The sequence below is a fragment of the Adiantum capillus-veneris genome, chromosome 13 (genome assembly GCF_014529385.1).
Source record: "Adiantum capillus-veneris isolate H3 chromosome 13, ASM1452938v2, whole genome shotgun sequence".
In the NCBI taxonomy this organism is placed as follows: domain Eukaryota; kingdom Viridiplantae; phylum Streptophyta; class Polypodiopsida; order Polypodiales; family Pteridaceae; genus Adiantum; species Adiantum capillus-veneris.
In genome coordinates, this window is record NC_140943.1 from 112,256,183 (window position 1) to 112,281,541 (window position 25,359).

At 44.8% G+C, this 25,359-nt stretch overlaps 1 protein-coding gene across 5 annotated transcripts in view; it reads left to right on the forward strand.

Moving 5' to 3' along the window:
- The first annotated feature begins 450 nt into the window (after positions 1 to 450).
- Positions 451 to 25,359, forward strand: part of LOC147444665 (uncharacterized) — an 82,114-nt gene continuing 57,205 nt past the window's right edge. For 2 of the 5 annotated variants that reach the window (XM_086527200.1, XM_086527201.1), the window contains exons 1-2: positions 451 to 781; positions 899 to 957. In XM_086527200.1, coding sequence (XP_086383326.1) covers positions 632 to 781; positions 899 to 957 — 209 coding nt within the window. In that variant the 5' untranslated portion in view covers positions 451 to 631. The other 3 variants (XM_086527199.1, XM_086527198.1, XR_015190054.1) reach the window with 3 other exon arrangements.

Here is a 25,359-nt window from a genome sequence, read left to right on the forward strand (position 1 = left end):
CACGAGCTTGACTCTATCTTCAATTTTATGTTGTTGGAGCAATTTAGAGTGTTTCAAGGGTATATATGCTAGATGCACGTTCTTTCGTTGCATTGTATTTGTGTTGGGCTTTGATCTTGATGCAATTAAACTTGTCTCTTCAACATAGAAACTTGGTGTTGTTCAATTTTTTGCTCTGTTATTATAAATCAATTGTTTGTACACTCTGGTATAATGGTATCATGACGCCTCTACCTATGCCATGGAGCTTGTGGGTGGGAAAATAAAGAACCTCTATTGTTTTGTGCATCAAACATCACTATGTATGTCATAATGTCTATATTAGAATTTAGAGAGAGAGAGAGAGAGAGAGAGAGAGAGAGAGAGAGAGAGAGAGAGAGAGAGAGAGAGAGAGAGAGAGAGAGACATGGGGTTTTAAATCACCTAAGAGGCGTAGACTGAATTAAAGATTACAAAAGTGCCACTACCCACTACCAAATCTCTAGCTACAAGTTGCTTGTGCATCCTTGCCCTCTCCACACTAAAAGCACCATCCTAACCCCTCTAGAATGTCAATTGCCCCCGCAAAACCTTCTTCGTCGTCAATTAGCCTAGTGAAAATTAAAATCAAAACTATCCAAATGGCGAATACATGAACTGCAGCTTGAAGTCTTTCTTCACAGTCAAGTGCTTCCGTATGGCAATCCACATGACCTGCACAGACATCATGGCCACAGATGCAGCCGCAAACGCAATCCACAACGTGTTCAACGCGGCTTCAATGCTACTGCAGTGGTTGGCGGTAAGGTCTTGAAAAGCTTTCTTGATGAATGCACATGTCAGTATGCCATAGAGAGCGGGCAGTAGCGTTATCACTTCTTTTGCGGCTGATATTGAGATGATGAATTGGGTGTAATAGGAGTTTGGTATCGGTGTGCTTGACTCAAAGCAATGGCGCACTACATCCTCTGCACATCGGTATTGATCATAATCCTGCATTCATAGAAAACATGTAGTGTATGTTAGCCCACCGCATATATGAATAGTCTAAAGAATCCGTGCATGCACAATTCACACTTCACAAGACTGCACGAGCTTTCGACGGGCAAAACAAGGTCATGCTTGAGGCTGTTTGCAACTGGAAAAGAAGAACATTGCTTTGCCTGCTGGTTCAGATAGCTTGTGAACCAACAAAATCACATAGGGATTGTTCTTTTGCTGTGTCAGGTTGTAATGCTGCAAACAGTTTTGAAAGATAGTAAATGTGTAACCAAAAGAGGGTCTGCCTTTGTTGGGGACAGCCTAGGAAGATGATATATTGGCAATGGATGATAGATTGGTAATAGCCAAAGAAGATGATAGATTGACAACATAGAAATAAACTTTCAACACTTGGATTCTCCTAAATTATATTGAGGCATCCCTCATTCACCCCTCAGACAATGAATCATTTTCTTGCAAAGTGGGCATTTGATAGGATTAGAAATATGAGTGGATCAACACAATGCTTGCCATGGGGATTGTCATATTTGTGTATGCTTCTGAAGGTGATCAGATGTACATTTAAGAGGCCTTCATTCGGATACACATCAACCTCAACTATCTATGTCCCAGTAAAATTACTGGTCAGGGAGTTTAAGGAGAATGAAGAATTGACACTTACTGTCTCAAATGTCGAAAAGTTGCTTTGATTTGCTGAACATTTCCCCTCTAGGTAATCTGGGGGTGGTCCAAAAGGATCACAGAAGTGCTTCAAGGTGATTCCGAAAGAACCATTAGCATATTGCAATTTCATCAGCTCTTCTCTTCCGTTGACCAAATCAATAGCCCCATTCATTTGACTGATCAAGTTTTTTATAGCTGATTTAGCGGTGTTCAGAGCATTGGTCGCTTCAACTGGTCTCAAGCACGGCAACACCTTAGAGAAACTTGAACTCTCTGGACTTCTCTCATAGCTTTTCATAGCTTGACAAGCATCAGTTGCCACACTACATATCACAGAAAGAAGCAACCATTATGCATGATAACAAATAAGCATTTTGTTCTCCTTTTCTTCTGTACCTTTTATCTCTTGTTTGCTTGCATCACATTCGAAAGAATTTTGGGGCAGAGTGTGTGTGCATGCATGTGCATACGTGTGTGTTCATTCTAAACATCTCCTAAAGTCCTGTGAATGTGTTGAACAAAAAAATAGTGGGTACTGAGTTGAAACTTTGGCTTTGACTGTCCTGGATTTAACCACTGATTTGTTAAGCTGATTGTTATGCTTTAGTGGTACTTTGGTTCTATTATACTTATCTTTTGAGATACGGCTTAAACATGTGACACGATCACGAAATCCACCTTTTCTGAGAGATCTACCCTCAAAGGCGACATGCTACTTGAGCATCTCAATGACAAAAGCCCCATCAGTGCATACAAGTGCAAGAAACGCTTTTTCTTTAGTTTACAAAACTGGTGAACCGTGAATTGTTTGGAACCTCTGAACTCTTCTGGAAAGTTTTAATGGCAAAAGATTTATTCGATTATCCAAGCTGCAAGGTATTGTACGATTGCCAGTTTGGCTGACGTTTTGTTAGGTGGAAACTTTTGGGAAAAGCAGCTCAAAATACTTGAAACTTACTTCATGAACCCTATTCAAAATCCATGGCTGCTACTGTGTCTATGCGATACGCCAGGTGAAGGCACACAATTGTTCATTGCTCGATCAATTTTTGAATGGGAAATCGATGATAGTGGTATTAAGCTGAGAACTGTTCACTTGCTCTTTGTGCCACGTGGACATGCTAGATCGACTTCAAAGCCCAAGTAAGAGTAAAAAGCGTAGGGGATCCTAGGGTGGCACCTTTGTGAGCCTTTACACAAGACCTGCGTGTATAGGCAGATCCATTGAGTCAGTTTCCCTCTTGCATAACTGTGTTGCACTATTGATTTGTAAAAGATGCAAGTGGGTGTTTTTGGTACTATTTGTGGGCATCCAGTAGCATCAACGTGTAGCGTAGGGTATGAGGTACGCATATCCTTGGTCTCGTGCGGATTGGGTTAGTCATTCAAGTGATGTGTGATGTGCAAGCAAACTCACAATTTCAGCACACACCTTTGAAGTTTTTCAAAATTGAGTGGTGTCATGACGCTCCGCGTTCACAAGGAGAAATTCAGAGATATCGTCATTTTTTGGACAGGATTGTCACTCAGGTGGATTATTGGCATCTATTACCGACTTGGGTGTCGGCTATTTGGGGAAAATGTCTTGATTGTCGATGATTTGGTTGAAATGCATGTCCAAGATTGTGAATGGCAATGCTTTAATTTATATGAATGCTAAATATTGTGCCAAATGTTGGCTAGCTTCGAGGGTGTTGAGGAGACATGTTGTGTGCAACAATGCTTTGGCCGATATTTATACCAATTGTGGTGCACTTCGGAAAGGACATCAAGCTTTTAAGGATATCGATAAGTATGCCAAAAGGGAGCCATGGTGTCACGTGCCTATCTAACAGTATGTGCATGTGGACAAGCTGTACTTACTTCTAGAGTTTAGGTTAGCTTAGGAAGTGTTATGGCACCTTTGTGAGCGTGTACGCAGGGTGTGCATGTTTAGGCACTTAGAGTAGCTGCATACTCTCTAATTGCACAACCCATTAGCATTAGCATCAATACCCAACACTAAGCATAAGCATTTTTCACCGCATGGAACCATTTTCCCAACTCCGCGTGAACCACCTCTTACAGAGCATTTGTATTAATAAGTGACCCTTGGAATTCCCAAATCGTGGGGTTTTATTGGAGGCTGCCCAACCCAGTCATTAGCACCTATAAATGCAACCCTTCGATCACCAGAGTTAGCCAGAGGCGTAGTAAAGGTGCCTCTCAGTACCAGCAGTACCAGGCACCTGGTGTGCCAACCACATTAGTGTTTTTCTCAGCCTATGCATCAGCGTTTTTCAGCCAGAAACCTCAGCGTTTTTGCATCAGCATTTAGCCCTACCCTCACCGTCGACTCAGCCCCATCGTCAGCAGATCCCCAACGTTTTTGCATTCCGCCATAGCCTCGCCGCACAAGCAATCCTATCAAGCATCGGCGTCGCCGTCACCATTGTCGTTGTCGTCACAACAAGTACAGATTTCAGCCTAAGAACAGCGATTTAGTTTCAACCCTAGCTTTTTTAAATTTCAACCTCTTAGCCTCGTCGTCGTCGTCGCCAAGCATCTCAGCATTTAGAACCATTGTACTAGACTTTGTGTAATCTAAAGCAACTACCTCTCTAGCAATAGAGAGGGGGGCCCTTGGAGGGGGGTTTGGGACCCCATTTGGTGCTCTCTCTCTCTCTCTCTCTCTCTCTCTCTCTCTCTCTCTCTCTACTACTACTACTCGCTCTGGTTCAATGCACAATCTCTCATTAAGTTAAGGGGGGCTCTCTCTCTCCTTCAATAAAAGGAACCTTGAGCACACAGTGATCACTCATCCCGAGCATACACCATCATTGGTATCAGAGCTCTTTGGCAGTGTTCGTTATCATCACTCAAGGAAAGAAGCACAAAGAACCACATAATTGTTTTTTGCTTGTTGTGATCGCATGTAACCCAAGACCACTTGGGCGCGTCGATCCCTAATCTGTGTTTTTGAAGAGTGGTAGGTAACTCAGAAATGAAGGGCTTGTTTAGTCTACCCTCATTCCTCTTTTCCACTCATTGAGAGCGGACCTTGCACTTAGTGGCAGGCCAATCAACATGAGGTGGAGAAAAGCAACCTTGGTATGAGCGCAAGGCCGCAAAGGGATGCACCCGCAGGAAGGAGTTGAGCTTGGGTAAGGGAAAAGCCTTCTTAAACGCAAATTGCAAGCCGTACCAAGTACAAAGAACCCCAAGAACCTAAGTACCCAAGAACCCCAAGTACCGAAGTACCCCAAGAACCCAAGTACCCAAGTACTCAGTGTGTGGTCATCACCAGAAGCGGAATGGATACTTTGCGTGAAGGTGATGAGAGTGGAGTTGGAAGAGAAGAAGTTCCTATATTAGGAGGATGGTTCCCTGATCCTCCCCCATCCCCATCTACGCCACGGATTGCACCAAGCCTGACGGAGACTTTGGTCGAGTCGATGATGGAGATGATGCTACAACAAGAGGCTCAGCGTGCCGCCATGGATAAAAACCGTGAAGAACAAAGGGCAATTATGGAGCTTGAGTGTGAGCAAGCACGCAAAGCTCAACGCATAGCAGCTGAAGAAAGAAGGGCAACTTTGGAGCTCGAGCGTGAGCAAGCACGCAAGGGCTCAATGCATAGCGGCCAAAGAAAAGCGATCGGCTATGGAGTTCGAGTGAGAGGCACAGAGGGACCAACGCATGCAGGAGCTGATCCTAGAGGTACTCTCGAAAGAACGAGCCACTCAAGGAGAGGCCGGTGAGTCATCACGTAGCACAGATAGAGACGACTCCTCCAACAATTCAGTCACTGAGAAGTTGACGTTCAGTAAGTATGATGGTAAGATGAATGCCTCTGTGATTCATTCTTGGTTGCATCAACTTAATGCTTCCTTTGCGACTTACAAGAAAACCAACAGCAATTTCTGACTGCTGCCATGTATCTAGCGGGTGATGCCATTAATTGGTATCAAGCTTGACAGGAGTCACAGTGGGTTGAGCATCTTGAGCATGCGGAGGATGGCGTATCTCTCTCTCAATTGGGGCGACTTCCAAGACAAGCTCAAGGTTCGCTTTATGCCACCGCAGTACCTTGATTGGTTAAAAGAAGATTGACGTGGCCTCAAGCAAAATGACACTCCTCTTATGTCTTTTTCTAACTGTAGTTTGCAGATCGGGCCGTTAGAATCGCTCTAGCATAAGAAATGAAGCACAACAAAGGTAAGCCGAAGGAGTACCCCTCATACCCAACCGAATGGTAAGAACAACGGTAATTCGTCTTCTTCCCAATCTTCTTCTACACCTAGAGCACAAAACTCTCACAGTGATAGTAAAGAAAAGGCTAAAAGATTGACACCTGATGAAAAATCTGCTCAAGGAATAGGAGGAGGTTGGTTAAGTCTTGACGAACGAACTGAATATACAAAGGAAGGAAGATGTTTTGAATGTCACACTAAGGAAGCTCTCTCTTATTCCTTCTCCTAAGCACGACACACATTTTGTGCATGATAGAGATTTGATTGTTCGTAAGGATCATCAAGCCTTCAAGTTGCTCCAGTTTGTACCGAGTACATCTTGGAGTGACCGTCAAGCTAGATGGTTCCAGTCTTGTGAGCAATTATGGTTCCAGTCTTGTGAGCAATTTGGTGGTTTGATTGATTGTGTTCCTAGTAAAGCTAACCCATTTGCAGATACGATGAGTCACGCAGGACCGATCTTGGCTCTTGAGTCAAGGTCCTCAGTACCCATTCAAGAAGTACAGGAAGTATCTTTTGTTCCCATGATTAATCAGTATGCATTGTTTGAGTCTCTCATTCATGATGGCCTCTTGTATTTTTGTCACGGTCTTTATATGTTGTTTTCTCATAGGAATGCCATATTGCACGATGCATATGATTCGCTCACAGATAAGCACAGATGCATGAAGATCACTCTAGAAAAGATAAAGGGTTTGCGTTCAAGCAATTTACAATGTTTCACGATTGTACGTCTTGTTAGTTAGTTTTGCATGTTCATTCCTTGGCAGGACACAATCATATCAAAAGCACTAGCATGTTTGTTTATCAAGCATTGGCATTTCCGTTGTGGTTTGCCACAGATGATAGTTTTAGGTCAAAAAGTTAAGTTTAGATCGCATTTTTGGCATGTACTTGTTGGTGAAAGGTTTAGCATTCTGTCACAATTTTCATGTGCATTCCATCCACAGTCATTTAGGAAACAATCCTTTTTCAGTCACTCGACAAGTAACAGATGTGTCTATGATATTGTGTTTGAAGTGGTTTCAGAGATATTTCCCAAAGGAGATTCTTGAAGAAGGTGAACCCGAGATCGTAGACGAAGTTGAAGACATGGAGCTGAAGTAGATTATTCAACATCGTTTTCGGTACGGCCCAAAGAAGCAAGCACTACAGACCTTCTTGAAGTTCAAGTATCGCGGGACCCATGCAGCACAGTGGCCCGACGAAGAGTTCTTTGTAGACTCCCAAGAGTTGTTGGCGGACTACATGGAAGCCATAGAACTCGGTACGAGTATCTTACCTTGAAAAGAGGGGGATGTCAGGTGCACATCTAACCCTATGTGCATGTGGACAAGCTGTACTTACTTCTAGGGTTTAGGTTAGCCTAGGAAGTGTTCTGGCACCTTTGCGAGCCTATACGCAGGACGTGCATGTCCAGGCACTTGAGAGTAGCTGCATACCCTCTGATTGCACAACCCATTAGCATTAGCATCTACCCAACATCAAGCATAAGCATTTGTCACTGCATGGAACCATTTTCCAAACTGCATGTGAACCACCTCTTATAGAGCAGATTTATTAATAAGTAATCCTTGGAATTCCCAAATCGTGGGGTTTTATTGGAGGCTGCCCAACCCAGTCATTAGCACCTATGAATGCAACCCTTGGGTTACGAGAGTTAGCCAGAGGAGCAGTGAAAGTGCCTCTCAATCAGTGTAACAGGGAACGGGAGGAACATAGCCCAAACGTTCCGAAACAGTGTTCTGGACGAGTCCCGGACCCGAAACGGAGTCAAGAACGGAACGCCGTTCCGGAATGGGGTGTAATCCAAACGGTATTCCGGAACAGGGGGAACATGAGGCGGAACGGTGGAACGGGCAAAAGTAGGCATTTGGGGGCAGATTTGGGGCTGTTTGGGGCACATATCTGGTGCAGTTTGAAAGTAGGTTTGGGGGCAGTTTTTGGGTTATTTAGGAGTTTATTTGGGACTAAGCTGAATGGAGGTAGTTCAAGCCTTACTTTAGTCGACCGTTCCGGCCTCGTTCCCGTTCCGGCCCCCCTCCTCCTCCCCGTTCCCGTTCCCCATTTCCGTTCCAAGTAACTTTGCGAGTCTCAATACCAACAGTACCGAGCACCTGGTGTGCCAACCACATAAGCGTTTTTCTCAACCTATGCATCAGCGTTTTTCTGCCAGCAACCTCAGCGTTTTTGCATCAGCATTTAGCCCTACCCTCGTCGTCGATCTCAGCCCCATCGCAACAGATCCCCAACATTTTTGCATTCAGCTATAGCCTCGCCGCACAAGCAATTCTACCAAGCATTGTCGTCGCCGTCGTCATCGCCTTCGCCATCGTCGTGGTCGTCGTCACAACAAGTACAAATTTCAGCCTAAGAACAACGTTTAGTTTCGACACTCAAGCATCACTTGCGTTTTCAGATTTCAGCTCTTTAGCCTGGTCGTCGTTGTCGCCAAGCATCTCGGCATTTAGAATCATTGTACTAGACTTTGTGCAATCTAAAGCAAATACCTCTCTAGCAATACATGTTAGACTTACACCACTCTGCTGCTTCACAGGTCTAGGGCATACATGTACGGCTAGTATGTCTCCGGGCTGGCCACCCATAGTCTAGGTTGCTCTTGGTCCGGCTGCTTGAGTTTGGGGCCGGTTGTCCACTTTTGTCCGGACGCCCACATATATTTCCATGTGTCATTTTTCTGTTGGGTCGTGGGGATTTTTATGAGGCCTTGCCCTACCTCCCCTCGGGCACCTATTTATAGAGCCAGGGGGGTACCCACTTCCACATCTCTCATCTCACAGAGATCATATCTGATTGTATTGGGTCTTCTGCTCATGGTAGTCATGGGGGGGCTGATTGCCCCCTCTTCACTATCTTTGGCGTTTGTGTCTACTCTCTCTCTCTCTCTCTCTCTCTCTCTCTCTCTCTCTCTCTCTCTCTCTCTCTTCACATACGAGCACTCACATGGTATCAGCAGCTTAGGCTTTCCATGGCCTGGGACAACGCATCTCTGCATCAGGTTCTCCCAAGGGCTGGATCAGCCAGCGTTTTTGCAACTGGAGCCAGATCTGCCAACGTTTTTACATCAGCCAGGCAAGCGCAGAAACGAGAGCCATTTCTGTCGCGGAGGACCTCACCTCAACCTGTGTTTTTTGCAAGAAACATTAGATCTGCTGATTTCCCTGCTAGCGCTACACTTCTGGAACAGTTTCGTCGCCGGAAATGCCCCTCCTCCATTTGCGTTTTTGACCTTCATCTGCGTTTTTGGGTTTTCAGCCCATTTTCGACAGTTTTATTGGTCACTTTGTGTCGTTGACACCTTCCACAAGTTGCTGGGCACGTAGGGTACCCCATCAAGCCTTTATTTTTTCAGCAACCAGAAGGTTTTTGGTGCTAAAAAGTGCAGCAAAAGTGGGCTGCAAATTGACCTCCGTTTTTGCAGCAGGAGGGCAGCGCTCAACTTCTAAATTCTGGATCTCGCCACCACCTACCCGGCTTTGCAACTGGTGCATTGCCGGCAACTATCCTCTCCGTCTTCATCAGATTTCAGCCATTGCCCCATGCTGTTTTCTCTGTTTTCAGCCCTCTGACGGCTGTGCACACAGAGAGTAACCTTCCCTACACCCTCTGCACCGATCCGGCCCCTGCTGAGAGCGTACGAACACGCTGAAAATTGCTGGACAGCAGCGTTTTCATCACCTCGCAGTTGCGTTTTTGGGTGGACAGCAGCCACATGGCTTGTGTTTTTTATAGAGGATGAAGTTACCTTTTGCCAGGTTACCATCTGTTGGTGGTCCATGCGGTCTCTCAGTGACTGCTGCAGTACACGGTATCTTCGACCTCGGCTTGATCATCTACGGGCGTACGATCCATTCATTCCAGCCATCATTCGGCGGTTGCACACTCTAGAGGGGGTGGTGACTTGTGGTTTGCTATGGATACACCTATGCACTCATCAGAGGAGTTCACACGAGATATGGCCATGCTCATGGCATATGGGATTCCGACATTCCTAGAGAAGACACCACCATCTTGGGTGGACAGACACTTATCACTTGACCTCGACAGGTCATATCACTTGCTTACACAGGAGCATCTACATGGACTTAGGGTGAGGATCTTGGATCTCTTCTTGGACAGGTTCATTGCTTGGATCTGCAAACTTGAGTGGGACTTCAGTGCTTTGGACTCTCTTAGAGAGTTTACCGGCGAGATGCGGGAGGTTAGGCATCATTACGCGACTACATCCGGAGTCACCCGGAGCTTGGCTTGGATGGTAGCGTAGTTGCTCTTTTTCCCCTCATCTTGGATGACCCTACCTACTGACAATACACCATCCGGTGGTGGTCCGTGCGGTCTATCGGTGACTGCTGCAGCTTACGGTAGCTTCTATAGTGCATACTATTTAGTCTGGCTTTCCTTGATTCGGAGGACGTTTACGACGTAGATTGCTACATCTGGCCTTCCTGGATTTTACACAGCTTAGCCACCTGGCCACACTTGGTTGGAGGTTCATGCATTGACAGGCTTCGATCATTCTCATGACGGTTCTTGGGCTTCTCCATTTTCTCCAGACGGTTTGACTACAGACACCACAGATCCTATTGGGCAGGACACTTGCAGGTCTATTGGCACTTCTTTTACGACAAGGAGTTGTTTTCACACTCAGTTCGGGACCTTCACGCAGTTTCTTCACACTGCATTAGCGGAGTACAACAGTTTGCTACACTGTTCGTGACGGCACTTTACCATGGAGATCTCTCGGCGGTTCGGACACCCCAGATTGCTGCTACACTCGTGGAGTATTGTCCTTCAGTGGACATCGCAGCAAACATCTTTGTCATTTGCCTCACATCTTCGGCTTCATGCGGTTTGTTCAGCACCCGGTGCTGAGAGGGGGTGTTAGACTCACACCACTCTGCTGCTTCGTAGGTCTAGGGCATACATGTACGGCTAGTATGTCTCCGGGCTGGCCACCCATAGTCTAGGTTGCTCCTGGTCCGGCCGCTCGAGTTTGGGGTCGGCCGTCCACTTTCGTCAGGGTGCTCACATATATTTCCATATATCATTTTTCTGTTGGGTCGTTGGGATTTTTATCAGGCCTTGCCCTACCTCCCCTCGGGCACCTATTTATAATTTTATAGGGCTAGGGGGGTACCGGTACCCACTTCCACATCTCTCATCTCACAGAGATCATATTTGATTGGATTGGGTCTTCTGCTCATGGTAGTCATGGGGGGTTGATCGCCCCCTCTTCACCATCTCTGGCGTTTGTGTCCTCTCTCTCTCTCTCTCTCTCTCTCTCTCTCTCTCTCTCTCTCTCTCTCACGCTTCCGCACACGCACACTCTCACAATACAGAGGGGGGCCCTTGAAGGGGGGGTTCCATCTGTGTCGATCTTCTCTCTCTCTCTCTATTACTCACAACACTCTCTCTCACAATTTTCCATTCTCTTTTGCTTTGGTCCATTGCACAATCTCTCATTAAATCTCTCATTAAGTTAAGGGGGGCTCTCTCTCCCCTTCAATAAAAGGAACCTTGAGCACACACTGATGATCCTTGCCATGAGGCATGTCCATCTCCCTCCAGATCAGTTCTCTTGCTAGGAGGAGATCCCGCCAAAGCCTTGCTCTCTCAAGAGACTAGGGCAGCCCATGTTGAGGGTGTGTCAATAGTCTCATGTGCAAGAGCAGTTGACAATGCCAATATTAGTCGCAATTATGTGTGCCTCGGGTGTATCCATTGAGCATGTCAGTTCTATGTCAGCAGTTCAACGTCGGACCACGCTTGGTCACTTGTATGAGCAGCTTGTTATCGGCATGGAGAGCCTTTCCCATCTCTCTCTCTCTCTCTCTCTCTCTCTCTCTCTCATTCTCAGATGTCCCGTCTCTTTCTACCTTAGTGATCTCTCTTCTCCACAGGTACCTTGTTCGTGTATGTGGCATTGCAGGTGTTCTAGATCGAAGTTGAGGTGTCCATTGGATCACGAGCCGGTTCTTGTCTTCATTGCATCTTCCGTTGCCTCCTTTGACAGAGCATCATGAAAACCTTGCCTTTCGTGAAACGAACACAAATCATCAGCTACTTCAAGGAAAAGCGAGCGTCTCCCCATAAATCTGTCTGACCTCATGTTGAGTCAGATGAAACCGGCCTGTAGCCTTACAAAAGGGCGGTAAACTTTAGCTTGCACTTGTAAATAAACCGTCTAACTTTCCCTACACTGTACGATCCCAATTGAACCTGTAAATTCACAATTGAAATTTGAACCTAAAACTGGAATTCACCACTTCAAAACAATCCACAACTTGGTAGCTAGAGCACTCCCAAGTAGACAATGACACCTTGTAGGCCCCTAAGACTAGCGCCCCTCTCGGTATTTCTTTATTCTATTGCAAATAAACATCCTGAACACTTTCACCAAACTCTCACCAAGCTGGTCAAACCTACAAAGGTCTGTATCTGAATTTCAGCGTGCTGTAGATTCCTGTTTGGTCACTGTCAAGTGCCCAAACCCTTGTATAAACACCCCAAGGCTTCCTTGAGGCTCCCTTGATGTTGTCTTGCTTAGGTGCGAAACCCTAAACCTGCAAATAAACACGACAGGCTGTAATTTTCTGTTTTGATCATTTTGAGCGGAGCAAACACGTCTACTTGTGTCTTAGGAGCTCCCGCACGCAATGGGACAGTTCCCTTGTGGTTTGGACAAGTTTTCATGCGAGAAAACTCTCCGTTTTCAAAATTTGTTGCGATGGAACTGTGCGTACTTGTGAGGGATTAGAAATTAGCTAATACGGTTTTTGTTTAGAAAGCTCTTGCCTTGGCAAACATGCATAAAACCCACAGAACTGTATATGGTCTTTTGAGAAGCCCAACTAATGGGGCATTACCATATGTGCAAAGGGGAGAGAGAGATGCACGAGAGCAAATCATCGCGCTACATGAGACAAGGGAGAAGGCAAGCTTTCCGTTAAAGCTGTATTCACCTGCATGCACTACTCACACACACACACTGTACTCACTTAATGAACTCTAAAACAACCCTCTCAATTTTGGGCACCACCTCTTGGGATGAGAGCTTCTGGATGTGTGTGTTGGCCTGTAGGTTGCTCTCCTACTGCCATGTGTCGAGTTTGTCCCTTCTGGTTTAATTTCCTAGTACCCACCAACTTACAAAGTCCTGCTGAGGGGCTTCAATGACTTTAACTGAGCCTAGCCACTTCTTTACTAGTTAGATTCCAAGGCCGATCGGCCCAACGATCTTTTGGCTGCTTGGCCTTGACTCCTGGGGGTGAAAGTCTCTGCCAATGGCGGTTTCACATTGGCCATGCAATGTCCGGTATTTGTGATTTCAAAAAGAGGGTCCCAAAAATTAAATAAAAATCAACGGAAGAAAACCGACAAGTAAAGTTAGTGTTTGTCACAGTCTTGTGACATCAGCCCTTTTGCCTTTCTCGTTTAGTTGCATCCAATCTTTCTTGAGTCGACCTTGCTAAAAGTTCTGGATTGTTTTGCCTTCCACTGCTTTACCGCCGTCTCAAGATCTTTTGCCTTAATGAACTTTGAATGCTTTGGATCCTTAGTAGCAACAAGAAACTGTTGAATGAGTTGCATGGTTTCTATTTTAGCTATTTCTTCATCATCCGCCTCAGAGGAAACATTCTCTACAAAATCCTTCTCCGCTTCATTGTTGTTCTCCTCTTCACTTTTGTGAGAGGTGGACTCTGAAATCATCATGCTCTGCTACTGTGGGAAGGATCGAATTGTTCGTAGAAGAACAATCGACTGAGCTTTGATGTACACTAAAACCTGTCTGTACATCAAGAACAAATGGTGAATCACAATAGTAGACACTTCCAACTTGAAGAGAGAGAGAGAGAGAGAGAGAGAGAGAGAGAGAGAGAGAGAGAGAGAGAGAGAGAGAGAGAGAGAGAGAGACAAGAGACACGAAGGCGGAGCTCCCTCCATAGAAGCGTTGGCTCCCAAGACGAGCGCCCCTAAAGGGTATTTCTTTTATATTGCAAAAGATGGCCAGTACAAGTTGTTGTCACAAGTGCTCAAGGCCTTCTTGATCTTCACAAGTGCTCAAGCCTTTGTCGTTTTCAAGAAAGCTCAAAGCCTTGATCATCTTCACAAATGCTCAAAGGGAGAAATCGGCAAAAAATTGATGACCCTTACAAATGTCCCCAGGAGGTCTTTATATAGATACTAGCCTAGCCTTTTGGATGATCCTGACCCTTGACTTTTCAATTGTCTGACCTTTAGCTTTTCATTTATCCGACCTTTGGCTTTTTATTTGTCCGACCTTTGGCTTTTTAATTGTTCGACCTTTGGCTTATATCGACTCCCTTGGCTTATAAAACGAAGGGCGCCCCACTTTAGGCTGATTTGTGTTATGCGTCTCACTTTTAGGATTGATTTGTGATACCCTTGGATGTAGTGGATTGATTTTTCTCTGTGACGAACAGTTCCCCACCTTTAGCAACCACCATACTTTCGACTATGGTGGCCGCTTAAGGTTTAAAGAATTTTAGGTGGTTTACTTGGTCGCCTTCGCCAGATGTCTCCCCGTCTTGGTTGGAAATCTTTATCTAAAAAAAGATGCCCTTGCTTGCTGCCCAAACATCTTGAGCTTTAGGTTGCGTCATTGGCCTCCTGTGTGCAGTGTAGAAACTGCTTGGAGGGGTTGTGTCACGTCCACATCTAACCCTATGTGTACGTGGACAAGCTGTTCCTACTTCTGGGGTTTAGGAAGCCTAGGAAGTGTTCTGGCACCTTTGTGAGCCTATGCGCAGACCGTGCATGTCTAGGCACTTATAGTAGCTGCATACCCTCTGTTTGCATACAGTAGGATCATTAGCATGACATTTAGTACCCATCATGAGCATTTTCCAGAGCATAGAACCCTTTTTGCCAAAGTACACATTTTTCACTTATTATCAATAAGTGACTTTTGTTGGAAAAATAAGTAGGGCAATTTGCTCAAGAACTATAAAAGAAAACCAGTGGGCACTCAATAGAAGAAGAAGAAGCAGGGACACAAGGAGGCAGGCACCCAGCAGTCTGCAAGCAGCACCTCAGCAGGAGCCCTAGCATTTTCTCAAGAAGAAGAAGATCAGCGTTTGCAGATTCAGCAAGTTCTGTCAGCGTTTTCAGTTTTCAGCCTTAGCCTCGCGAGAACCCGCTCCCACCCGGTTGCAGATCCTTGCCAGATTCCCCATCTAGTACCAGATCATCCTAGTGTTTTCAGAATTCAACAAATCAGCCAGCGTTTTCAGATTTCAGCCAGACCAGCCAGCGTTTTTGCACTTCAGCCCTAGTGTGGCGAAGCAGTTGTAGATTCAAGCTGCCGTATCGCCACAACAGTAGATCCCCAGTAGAGCACCTAGCGTTTTCAGTTTTCAGCCTTGACACCGTCGTCATCGACACCATCGTCGTCGTCGACATCATCATTGTCATCGAAGTCCCTATCTTAACGACGACACCTTCGTCATCGTCATCGGAGATCCCTATCTTGACGACGACACCTTCGTTGCCATCGTCGCAGATCCCGGACTTCACGACGACACCATTGTCGTCATTGTCATAGTCTCCATCGTCGTTGTCGACATCGTCGATGACATAGTCATCATCAAGTCCACAACATCTAGACCAATGTACTAGATTTGTGCAATCTATAGCATAGACTTCTCACCATAGAGAGGGGGGGCCCTTGGAGGGGGTTTGAGAAGTGTCTGGTGTTGTATTCTTCTCTCTCTCTCTCTCTCTCTCTCAACACTTTCATTCATAGTAGCATTCACTTGGTTTGTGATCATTGCACTTGCACTCTCTTTGTAAGAAGAACGAAGGGCTCTCCCTTTCGTAAGTAAAAGGAACCCTTGAGCACAGTTCGGAGCACTTATCCTGAGCACTATCAACATTCACTTCTGCTGCACCTTACATTGGTATCAGAGCTTTTTGGCAGTGTTCTGTATCACTCAAGGAAAGAATCACAAGAAATTTTTTGCTTGTAGCGATCGAACGTAACCCCCAGTCCACTTGGGCGTGTCGATTCCTAATCGTGTTTTTGAAGAGTGGCAGGTAACCGAAGAAAGAAGGGCTTGTCAAGCCTCCCCTTGTTCCTCTTTTCACTCATTGAGAGCGGACCGTGCATTAGCGGCCGGCCAATCGACGTGAGGTGGAAAAAAGCAACTTTGGTGTGAGCGCAAGGCTGCCAAGGGGTGCGCCCCGCAGGAAAGAGTCGAGCTCGGGTAAGAGAAAAGCCTTCTCAAACATTGATTGCAAGCTAAGAACCCAAGAACCTCAAGAACCGAAGAATCTCAAGAACCCAAGTTCCTCAAGAACTTAAGTACCCAAGATCTCAGTGTATGGTGATCACCCGAAGCGGAATGGATACCTTGCATAAAGATGATGAGAGTGGAGTTGGAGAAGAAGAAGTTCCTACACCAGGAGGATCGTTCCCTGATCCTCCCCCATCCCCATCTACGGTAAGATAGATGATAATGTTATTCATTCTTGGTTTCATCAATTTAATGCTTACTTTGCGACAACTAAGAAAACAGGGAATAGTAAAGTTTTGACGGCAGCCATGTATCTTGCCGATGATGTCATTAATTGGTATCAAGCGTGGCAAGAGGCACAATTGGCCGCACACCTAGAGGAAGCCGAGGAAGGCGTGCCCCTTTCTTTCAATTGGGCCGATTTCCAAGACAAGCTCAAGGCGTGGTTCATGCCACCTCAGTATCTAGTGTGGTTGAAAGAAGATTGGCGCAATCTCAAGCAAAATGGTATGCCAGTTATGTCTTTTGCTAACCATGTTTTGCAACTCGGCACCCAGTTATGCAAATCGGATGAAGAGTGCAAAGAGGCATTTCTTTTCGGGTTGGACGAGTATATCAAGTTCGATGTCAAAGTCCTTGACCCAATATATCTCAACATGGCGGTAGCGATTGCTCTCGCATAGGAGATGAAGCACAATAAAGGTAAGCCTAAGGAGAACAAGTCTTCTCATAGTACCACTCATAATTCTCAGAACCTGCAGAATGGTAAGAACGGTAAGACCAACGGTCATTCTCCTAATCAATCTTCCTCTATTTCTCAAGCACAAAATTCTCACAATGAACCTAAGGGAAAAGGAAAAGCTAAAAGTCAAGAAAACCCAAGTTGATGCCTGATGAAAAATCTGCTCAAGGAATTTTAGGAGCATGGTTAACTCTTGAAGAACGAGCCAAATATGCACGAGACAAAAGATGTTTTGAATGTCACACTAAAGGTCATATGAAAAGAGATTGTCATAAGAAAGCATCCAACGAACCTAAAGAACCCACAGAACTCACGTCCTATGTTAATGCCATAAATGAGAACACTAGTGTGTCCCAAGTTTCTAATGCTCATATAGATGATGAGTCTCTCATGAAGTGTTATGGTCATGTGAATGGTCAACACATTGTGATCTTGTTTGATTCTAGTAGTATGCATGATGTAATTGGTGACGCTCTTGTAGAAAGAGCCCGCTTGGAGGTTAGCCAAACAACTTCTCTCGATGTGTCAGGCTTCGTTCCCGGTATGGACTCTCTCATTACACGAGTGTCGTGATGTGTTATTCACTGTTCAACAAGCTTCCTTCCGTAGAAGATTTGTTGTGTCTCCTCTCTTAGAATGTGATATGATTTTGGGCATTCGATGGTTTCATGAACATAACCCTCTCATTGATTAAGCAGACAATACGATCACTCTAAATGCCAAAAGCGACTCTCCCATAATCATTCGTGGTGAGGAGGGTCTTCATTCTTTACCTCTCATTTCTCATGTGCAAGTGAATCTTGAAAAGAAACATGGGAAGGAGACTCTCTCAGTCCTTTCTTCTCCGAAGCACGAAACACATTTTTTGCATGATAGAGATGTGATTGTTCGCAAGGATGATGATTTGAATGATGATGTTTCTATTGAAGCTAACCTTATTACATATACGATTAGTCACGTAGGACTGATCTTGACTCTCGAGTTGAGGTCCAAAGAACCCACTTAGGAAGTATTGAGTGTTCTCATGATTAGCCAGCATGCATTGTTCGAGTTTCTCATTCGTGACGGTTTCTTGTATTTTCATTCTTTAGCTCTCATTTCTCATGTGCAGGTGAAGCTTGAAAAGAAACATGAGAAGGAGACTCTCTCAGTCCTTTCTTCTCCGAAGCACGAAACACATTTTTTGCATGATAGAGATGTGAATGTTCGCAAGGATGATGATTTGAATGATGATGTTTCTATTGAAGCTAACCTTATTACAGATACGATCAGTCACGTAGGATTGATCTTGACTCTCGAGTCGAGGTCCAAAGAACCCACTTAGGAAGTATTGTGTGTACTCATAATTAGCCAGCACGCATTGTTTGAGTTTCTCATTTGTGACGGTTTCTTGTATTTTCGTCACCATCTTTATTTGTTCCCTTTTCATAGGCATGCCGTATTGTATGATGCACATGATTCGCTCACGGATGAGCACGGATTTATGTGGATCACTCTCGGAAAGAAAAAAAAGTTTGCATTTAAGGAATTCACATTGTTTTTCGAGTGTTCGTTTTGTCTGTCGCTTTTAGTCTCAAAAAGAGCACGAGCAAGATTGTCCATCGAGCATCGGCATTTCCGTTGTGATCACGGTTGATAGGTTTAGGCCGAAAAGTCAAGTTTTCGATCCCACTTTTTGCGTGTGTTTGGTGAACGGTTTGGCACTCCGTCAATTTGTTCATGTGCATTGCATGCACAATTATTAGGGAAAATAGTATTTTTCTAGTTACTCTACATGGAATGGATATGTTAATGATTTTATGGGAAATGGTTCAGGAATTTTCCTCCTCGAAGATTCTTGAAGAAGGTAGACCTGGACGACCCACGCATGAGAGTGGGCCGACGAAGAGTTCTTTGCAGGATTCCAGGAGTTGTTGGCTCACTCCCTTGACGCCTTACAGCTCGGTACCAGTCATAGTTACCAGGAATGGGAAACTGGAACGGGAACGGGGAACGGGAACGCGGAACAAAATGCCATTCCCTGTTACGGGTACTCACGTTTGAAACACGGAACGGGGATTCGGAACGGGAACGGGGAACGGGGAACGGAGACCTGAAAACGGCCATTCCTTGTTGCTATGGTACCAGTACCTCACTTTAAAAAGGAGGGGCCCTGTACGTGCACATCTAACCCTATGTGTACGTGGACAAGCTGTTCCTACTTCTAGGGTTTAAGAAGCCTAGGAAGTGTTTTGGCACCTTTGTGAGCCTGTGTGCAGGCCGTGCATGTCCAGGTACTTGTAGCTGCATACCCTCTGATTGCACACAGTAGGATCATTAGCATGACATTCAGTTACCATCATGAGCATTTTCCAGAGCATAGAACCCTTTTTGCCAAAGTACACATTTTTGACTTATTTATTAATAAGTGACTTTTGTTGGAAAAGTAAGTAGGGCAATTTGCTAAAGAACTATAAAAGAAAACCATTGGGCACTCAGTAGAAGAAGAAGAAGAAGCAGGGACACAAGGAGGCAGACACCCAATAATCACGCAGCACCTTAGCAAGAGCCCTAGCGTTTTCTCAAGAAGAAGAAAATCAGATTCAGCAAGTTCTGCCAGCGTTTTCAGTTTTCAGCCCTTAGCCTCGCGAGAACCCGCTCCCACCGTACCGAATCAGCCTAGCATTTTTTGAATTCAGCAGATCAGCTAGAGTTTTCAGATTTCAGCCAGATCAGCCAGCGTTTTTGCATTTCAGCCCTAGTGTGGCGAAGCAGTTGCAGATTCAGGCTGCCGTACCGCCACAACAACAGGTCCCCAGTAGAGCACCTAGAGTTTTCAGTTTTCAGCCTTGACGCCGTCGTCGTCGACACCATCATTGTCGTCGACATCGTCATCGTCATCAAAGTCCCTATCTTGACGACGACACCTTCGTCATCGTCATCGGAGATCCCTATCTTGACGACGATACCTTCGTCGCCATCGTCGTAGATCTCGGACTTAACGATGACACCATCGTCGTCATCAGCATAGTCTCCATCGTCGTTGACATAGTCATCATCAAGTCCACATCATCTAGACCATTGTACTAGATTTGTGCAATCTATAGCATAGACCTCTCTCGCCATAGAGAGTGGGCCTTTGGAGGGGGGTTTGAGAACCGTCTGGTGTCGTATTCTTCTCTCTCTCTCTCTCTCTTATTCTCAACACTTTCATTCACAGGAGCATTCACTTTGTTTGTGATCATTGCACTTGCACTCTCTTTCTAAGAAGAACGGAAGACTCTCCCTCCCGCAAGTAAAAGGAACCCTTGAGCACAGTTCGGAGAGCACTATCAACATTCCCTTCGGTTGCACCTTACAAGCTCCCTAGTCCTGCTTCAACTAGGCCTACAACGAACCTTGCAAGCATAGGGTCCTACATCAAGTCACGGTGGTTGGTATCCTTGGAGTGGAAGTTTCTCACCTTGGCGGAACTATGGTAAAAACTGTGAGGCAGGTCTTCTTTCTTTGTTCGCTTTTTGTTTTGTTTTCTTTCAGCTTGCAATTCTTGCCCTGCTATATGTATGTGTATGAGCATGTGTGAGTTGGGTGTGTGTGTAGAGTTGGTTTTGCATGCTTTGTTTTCTTCATACTCGATCAACCGACTTTGGGGTGAGTGAGTGCGTGTTGGTGTGTTTGGGTGGCGTAGGTGTGAGTGAAGTTTGTTTTAGAGTACTTTTCTTTTGTTGGATTTCCTTGGTTTCTTATTTGTTGTAATCTTCCCCCGAGTTCTTGCCTTCTTTGATTCCTTGTTTTCTTCGCATTGGTTTCGTTTGTTGCCTTGCCGCTCTGCTCTCGACTCGCTCTACCGGGTTTCTAAAGCTGTTGTCCAAGACATTGAACAATCATAATTACATTCACATCACTGTCCCCGTCGAGATCTTAGACTTGGACCATGATCATTAGTGTGAAGTGTTGTCTTTGTTTTGTTTGTCTGTAATTGAAGAGTGTCATAGCAATGTTTATTGATGCTAGGCATGGCTTGAGGCTATATCTCTCCCAAAGTTTGATGCAACGTACATCCCTTAAGGCTATCTCTCTCCCAGAGTTTGATGCAACATATCGGTGTGATGGTAACGCTTGTTTTGTTGTAGTGCGCCATGGGCCTTGGAGATCCGGAGTCTGATATTGGAGATTCTTTGGTGGAGTTTTCGGTCTCCTCGTCGAAGTCTGGGTGGCTTGTTTTTGCATTAGCTCTTTGTTGCCTCCTATGTTTCCATTTTGATTTGTATCATTTATCTTTTGTAACTCTGTATCATGGGTGGTTTTTCCCCTATGGTTTGTTGCAATTGTTATATCTCAAGAGTTTTTTCACTTCTAATTTTGTTTATATGTGTCTTCTATGGGCTGATGTAATGCCTACGGGCTTGTAACTTGTTTACGTATTACAAAGTGTCAAGCCCTACTCTAGAGAGAGAGAGAGAGAGAGAGAGAGAGAGAGAGAGAGAGAGAGAGAGAGAGAGAGTACTTTGAAAGTATGAAGCACACTCCAGATAATACCCAAGAAGCACATAATACAATAGTCATTATAGTAAAGGACCTGTGGGGTCACCAAAAGATTATCAATCTTGTGAAGTATAGATATCCATTGAATGAGTTGATTTGATAATAATAAAATCTTACACTCTTAATATGCGGCACCAAACCTTGATAATTGCAACTGCAACAAATCAAAATGTACATTGTTACTCATTCAATAAACATTCCATTTATAATTTTCTTTGAGACTAGCCCAAGATTTATAGCTAAAGCGCTTGGTCTCTATAAGAAAAGTCATGCTTACTAGCATTAAGTTACAATAAATGATGACAGTTCATGGCTTTTATCTTTCTTTTCTTTCAAGTGGTGTGAACTTGAGTACAACTATTGTATTTTATGTTTTTTCCCCGACATACATGAAGCGGCCCACACAAGCGGGTGGGGGGTGCTCGCTTCCTAATATTTGCTATGTTTCATGCTTGAGCAAGGGCCCTATTTACTTCATTGTTTTCTGGTCATAAACCATGATAATTATCTCAAAAATTTAACATAACGACCAAAAAAAAATCAATATATTTGCACCAATGTCTCCAATTGTCTTCAAAACATTCTCTCCCCATGGCGACAAAAGTCATAATGGCTATGCTAAATTCTGTACAAGTCTTCTTCCAAACTATTCTCTCTCAACAAAGAGAAAGTCATATTGGCTGTATAAAACTGTGTGCAAGCTTCCAAACCCATACATCCCCTATCTTTACAAGCCAAGGAACATGATTCCAAGTGTTATGTCCCGATTTGAGGGGAGGGGATTTACTCTATGACACCGTCAAGATGGTTGTCGAGTGTCTAGGTAGACGTAGTGTGAATCCCGCCAATGTGGTCGGTCATTTTTATAAAAGGAGGCCAAGGCCTCATTTGCAGTTATCGACCCCCGTTGGCAAAGTGCCAGTGATTAGCCCACAAGGCTAGTGCGCAAGGTCACCTCGAGGAGGTGAGGCCGGGTGGTATGGGACGCCGGCCTTATAAGTGCATGCCTACGTCCTAGGACGTTGGCCCCAGCAAGGGGGTGCTTCCGGATGATGGTTGTGGCCGGGTGGTTCAACGTGTGTCCGGTAGTCCTAGTAGTTGGGAGATCCTCCATCCAGTTCATTTCATGGTATCAGAGCCGGCTTGGCTGCAGGAAGGACCATGTGCACACCTTGGGTTGGTTTAAGTCAGATAACCTTAATTTCATATAATTTTCAATGAGATGTCATTTATTTATCTATTGTTCTTCTCAGGAGCAGGTATGCAGGGGTGAAAATTGCATGTCTTGTTCTCTGCTGTAAATCAGAAAATTCAGAAATTTAGTCAAATTTTCTTGTTTTTATTCAATAAAACCGAGAGTTTGATTATTTTTCGTCTGATTTTTGATGAAGAACTTCCTAACTTGCTGATTTATAAGCAAATTCAGCATATTCTACTTTTACTTTATTGAATTCTTTGAAGTTACTACACATTGTCCCAGTTATTAACCTCTCTGTGCTTTTTTGTGCAAAGCAGGACGATAGAGAAAGAGAGAAAAAAAGAGGAAGAGAGAAAGAGAGAGAGAGAGAGAATGGTCTCTTTGTTGTTAAAGGGGGAACATGTCGGTGCAGAGCACACCCACACCGGGTGTGCAACTCCTCGTAGAGTCCAGTGTGGACTCTTGCGTAGAAAGTTTGAGGGAGAATGCTGCCACTCTGGAATCCAACTTGGGCTGCCTACGTAGGAGAGAGAGTCCGATGGTCATTGTTGGGAAATTGCACGAGAAGACCTCTCTCTCTCTGTGCATGTCTCATTTGGAGGAGGACTTGCCTTCACAAAGTTTCTATGCACGTGATTTCACCACCTTTTTTTGTCCGACACACCAGAGGGCCCACAGGGGGAGGTGCTTATCCCTTCCAAATATTAGCCATGTTACATGGTCAGCGGGCAAGGGCCGCATACCATCGGGCAAGAGCCACACATAGGCATCATTATGGCCACCTAATTGATGCACCACGTGCTGGGAACCACAGAGAGAACTCGTAGCAACCAGCTAGGAACCTCCTCCACGGGTGACCCACCCCAGGAGGAGGATGCACTCGAGTGTCCAATGGCAAGAGCCCTAGCAATGTGAACACCAGGTGAGCACATGCGATTTCTTCACCTTGCATAAAGTATCCCTTTTAATGTGGCCATGACACTTCTTTTAAGTGACATATGAAACCTGTAGTTTATTAAAAAACTACTTACAGAGAGTCCAAGTTCACAGAAAAATTGACTCTCTCAGAGCACTCTCACCTCTTCCACACCCCCTCTCTCCCATCTACTCGCCTTCACAAGCTCCCGCCGTCACCTGCACACCTCTGAACGCTCCCATCAACTTTTCACGGAGGAGGAGTGCAAAAAGGGCTTGTTTTTGCGTGAAAATTCGAGTTTCAATAGAGTTTTATCATGGATTCCTCCAGCTCATGTGCACAACGTGAAAGACACGACAGATAACACCCATATTTCGTTCACACATATTCTATATACATGGATTGCGAGTACTTTTCAGAGCCTTCATGAACACAAATCTGCTCTTGAAAATACAAATGTTCAGATGAAGATTCGTATGTGCTCTCTCGAAGGAGCCATGCAAGGATTTAACGCTCATGTGGTCACTCTCGAAAATACGGCTCAGTCGACGACTTTGCGCATTTTTGAGAACGACACCCATCTTCAACAATTACAGATGCAAGTTCCTACTTCTGGCCATTTGCAAAGTGGCCCCACTATAATGATTCCATATAAGATTACTAATTTTTCATGGGAAGAGAAGGATTGTACGGAATTAGTTGTAAATAATTGGCTTCATTGATGGACTACATACTTTGATTTCAATGAAGAGCACGATAAACAAAGGATTTAGACGATTCCTCTCTATTTGCGCAATAAGGCACTTACCTGGTGGTGTGATATGACAGAGAAGCCTACGGCTTGGGTTGATTTTTGCGTTCAGTTCAAGGTTTTGCATTCAGTTCAAGAAGGGTTTCACAAAAATGGATCCTCTGAAAGCTTATGCTAAGTTATAGTCTTTCGATGAAAACTTTGTCTGTTGATAATGCACAATGGCTTTTAGGAGGCACTCACCTTCTGCAAGGTGGACTCTACATATGTTATGAATATGTATCTTTTGGGTCTACATGAAGATTATCGATGGGCCTTGATTAAAGATAAACCCCTGATTGATGTCGAGGATGTTGTGGCTAAGGTAGAACATTTCATTTGATAAATAGAATGAATAATGAGAAAAAAAGAAATTTCGATCACCAATCCGGTGAGGTTACTTTGAGGCAGCGGCCCTGATTCCACCGAAAGCCAAAGTCGACGTCGAGACCTTCTTTCAACACCATCTCTCGTGGTGCTCAAGAGAAGAAGAAAGCCAGGAATGCTATCATTGCTGATGTAGTGAAGAAGGGAGCTTGTTTTAAATGTGACCAAACAGGCCATCAGATTAAAGACTGTCCCAAGAAGAAGACCAAGAAATTGCAAGGATGCCCATCGATTGATATTAACGAGATCTCTGATAGCTCTAATTTTTTTCAAGTTAAAATCCATCAATAAGTGCATAGTTCATGCACTAATTGTCACAAACTGCTGAAGTGTCAAGCCACTAAAGAACAGAGCCAACCTACAGATCCCGGCCGAGGGGCCTAAACCCTAAGAAGCAGAACAAGAAGAAGTCCTACCAACTTATGGGACCCTGTCCGATGGGGGCCAGGTGACCTAAAGGCATTAAAATTAAAGCAGGGCCAACACACACACACAAAGCGTAGAAGGTGATGAAGTGGCAATTGTACGGATAACCCTCAAAACGTGTTGACATGCTGACGTGGCACGGATTTCCGCTTTCTACGCTGACGACGTGGCAGGTGTACGGATTTGCGAAAATTACGTTGGGTTGCCTTTGGGACTAGATGCT